At 49.5% G+C, this 3,117-nt stretch overlaps 1 protein-coding gene across 1 annotated transcript; it reads right to left on the reverse strand.

Moving 5' to 3' along the window:
* Positions 1-977: 977 nt before the first annotated feature.
* LOC131898238 (microtubule-associated protein 4-like) lies at positions 978-2,393 on the reverse strand. Its single transcript, XM_059249354.1, has one exon. It carries the CDS (start codon positions 2,358-2,360, stop codon positions 1,005-1,007), a length of 1,356 nt encoding a protein of 451 aa, XP_059105337.1. The 5' UTR covers positions 2,361-2,393; the 3' UTR covers positions 978-1,004.
* Positions 2,394-3,117: the final 724 nt, after the last annotated feature.

Below are 3,117 nucleotides of genomic sequence, written 5' to 3' on the forward strand. Positions count from 1 at the left end.
GGATCCTCAGAGCCCACATAACAGCGCTGGGCATGTGGCTCTTCCAGATCTCCCCTTGCCTTCTGTTGGACTCAAGGATCCAGCTTCTGTCACGTCTAAGTGGCCATGGAACTTGGAAGCACAGCCTGGCCCAGGTGGTGGTGGCGATGGCACAGACCTTTAATCCCAGCACTAGGGAGGCCAAGGCAGGCAGATCTTTATAAGTTCGAGGCCAGCCTGGTCTACAGAGTGAGTTCCAGGACAGCCAGGGCTATGTTAGAGAGATTCTGTCTAAAAAAAATGAAAGAAAGAAAGAAAGGGGAAGAAAAGAAAAAGCCTTGGAGTGCCATGAGCTGTTCCTCCATGCCTGTGCTTGTCTCCACATCTCTATCACTGGCCCCAGTGAGAACTTTCGGGGGTCCTGCAGCCTCCTCCAACACCATTCTGTCTTCCTCCTTAACAGCCCCATGGGCATGTTCTTAGAAGAATCATGTATCTTCTCCAAAGCATAGATGCCACATTCAAGGCAGCCCTGTCTGGGCAATTACTCAGGAAAATCCAGCACCTTCCTCAAGTCCAAGGTGGGCAAAGGGAAGGGACCTATGACCTACTTCAGGCTCATCTATGACACAGGCACCATCAGTGCCAGCCTTGGTGACTTCGGTAGCTACCTGCGCTCTGCCAGTCATCCCCCTGCCCCATCACTGGTTCCCTTCTCTAACTGGCACAAACCACGATGTATCAAGGTACTCTGCCGATTGAAATGAACCACAGGTCATATTTCATCCCTTCTCTGTGGGGACCTGCCACAGAGAACTTAGGTCACCTGTGAAGAGGTGGCCTGGAACCGAGGAAAGGCAAGTGCGCGCTGCTCACCCATTCCCCAGCCTCCCTCTTACCCGGAGACAAACAGACGAAGCAGGGAGTCAAGTCAAGCAAGAACTCGTTTATTGATGGGCAGTAAGCCTCTTTTGCTGATTCAACTTCTATTTCCCTGGATCACTCTGCTGCCGGCTGTAGGATTTCTAGACTACCTTCTGGAGAAACCAAGGATTCTGAGTATGGAGAGTCTGAGGCTTCCACAGACCACTCCTGAGATCCAACAGCCATGGGAGCAAATGAGTCACCGGGAAGCATGCCTGCAGAAAGTCAGAAGACTGACTGCTGGAGGTTTCCTTCTGCTCTAAGTTCTCTAGCAGAGTACCTTCATCTACTGGCAAGTTAGACTTTTGGTCTGCAGCTTTGACTGGTTCTGGTAGAATCATGCAAGGAGGTACTGCTGACTGCCCCTTGTGCTGGACAGATTCTAACTGGGAGTCTTTACTTAGTTCTTGGGACTGTGCATTTTCCTTGTCTTTAATTTGAGCTGCTGCTACTTCTGTTTCCGAGAGTATCGCAACATCCTTGGCTGGAGTCACATTGTTGTCCAGGGTCAACCCTGTTCCTAAGGGCAGAACGGTATCCTCAGCCAGGGAAGCCTCTGTTTCTGGAGACAGAGAAATGTCCTTGATTGAGGCCACCTCTTTTTCTGAAAGAGGGGTCGAATTGTTGATCTTAGTCACCTTTGTTTCTGAAAGTATAACCACTTCCTTGCCCAGAGACACTTCTGATTCTGGGAGTGGAGTCATATCTCTGACCATGTCCAATTTTGCTTCAGGGGGTAGAGCCATATCCTTATCCTGAGTCATTTCACTTTCCAGAGATGGAGTCATGCTCTCAGCCAGAGATCCCTCTGTTTCTAAGGGCAATGTTACATCCTTTGTCAAGATGATCAGGGTGTCTGAGGACAGTGCCAAGTCCCTTATCAAGCCCACCTCTGTTTCTGAGGACAAGTCCATCTCCTCAGCCGAGGGTATTTCCACAGAGGACTCAGCATCCTTTGCCAGTGCTGCTTCTATTGCTGAGGAGGAAACCATGACACTGGCCGGGGCTAGCTCTGTTTCTTTGGGAAGTACCATATCCTCAGGTGGTACCAAGTCCATTTTTACTGCAAATGTGAGCTCTGTTTCTTTGGGCAGTGTCACATCCTTGCCTGGGACCATTTCAGTTTCTGTAGGAGGTGCCATATCCTTGGTCAAAGATACATCTTCTGTCGGCAATATGACATCCTTAACAGGGGCCACCTCTGTTCCTACACGTCCTTCCATGTCCTCAGCCAGGAATAGATCGGATTCACTGGATGGCTGCATGACATCTGACAGCATCACATCTGGTTTCCTGGTCTCTTCTGTATCTTTAGCAAATGCCACTTCGGGTCCTGTGCCTGGTGTCGTGTCTGTGGATGAAGATACCTCTGTTTTTCTAGATGGCACCACATCAGCAGTCTTCTCTTCAGCCATCATTTCCAATGCTTTATTCAGCAGCTGCTCTTTGCAGCCCATGTATGCCCCACACTTCTCCTTTGGAGAATTCCAAAGCCATGTGGCCAAGGATGCCTGTTAGGGAGCCACCAGGAGTTAGTGCCACCAAACCCACCAGGGCAACACCAGGGTTCATAGTCCTCCTCTGGATGGCTGAGCTGAGCATTGTTGCTGGCTTGAAATGATCACACACACACACACACACACACACACACACACACACATACACACACACACACACACACACACACGCACGCATGCACAAATGGAAAAAGAAAAACACATAAGCCTATTAATTATTCCCAACTGAATAATATATCCTTCTGACCACTCCTAGCTGTCAGACCAATGAAGGGGCATCTGTAGACTAGGGGCCTTTTCACACATGACAAACGTAGTCATTGGGAAAGAAGGAAATCAAGCGCAGACAGGGCCAGGGTTCTCTCTGGATAATGAATGGGAAGCTAGCATCCGTCCATCTAGCTTATAAGGAAGTGTTGACTTCCTCTGGATTTTAATTTTGCTGTAAGCATCAATGCGCCTGTTACCAGCAGAGCTCACAGATTCCCTGTGGGTTCAACTGCAGGAAGCCGGCAGCCTGTGGCAGCATTGTCAGAAAAGCTTGCAATTGCACTGGGCATCAGGGCCGAGATTGCATATCACCAGCCCCAACGATGCCAATTACTCAAAAGTGAATTGGACAGAGTCTCTGAGTGAGCAGAAGGTTTGGAAGCAGATTGCTGTGTTCTATCTTCCTCACCCACACCGGAGTGAGGCG

This window comes from Peromyscus eremicus, chromosome 23 (genome assembly GCF_949786415.1).
Source record: "Peromyscus eremicus chromosome 23, PerEre_H2_v1, whole genome shotgun sequence".
Taxonomy (NCBI): domain Eukaryota; kingdom Metazoa; phylum Chordata; class Mammalia; order Rodentia; family Cricetidae; genus Peromyscus; species Peromyscus eremicus.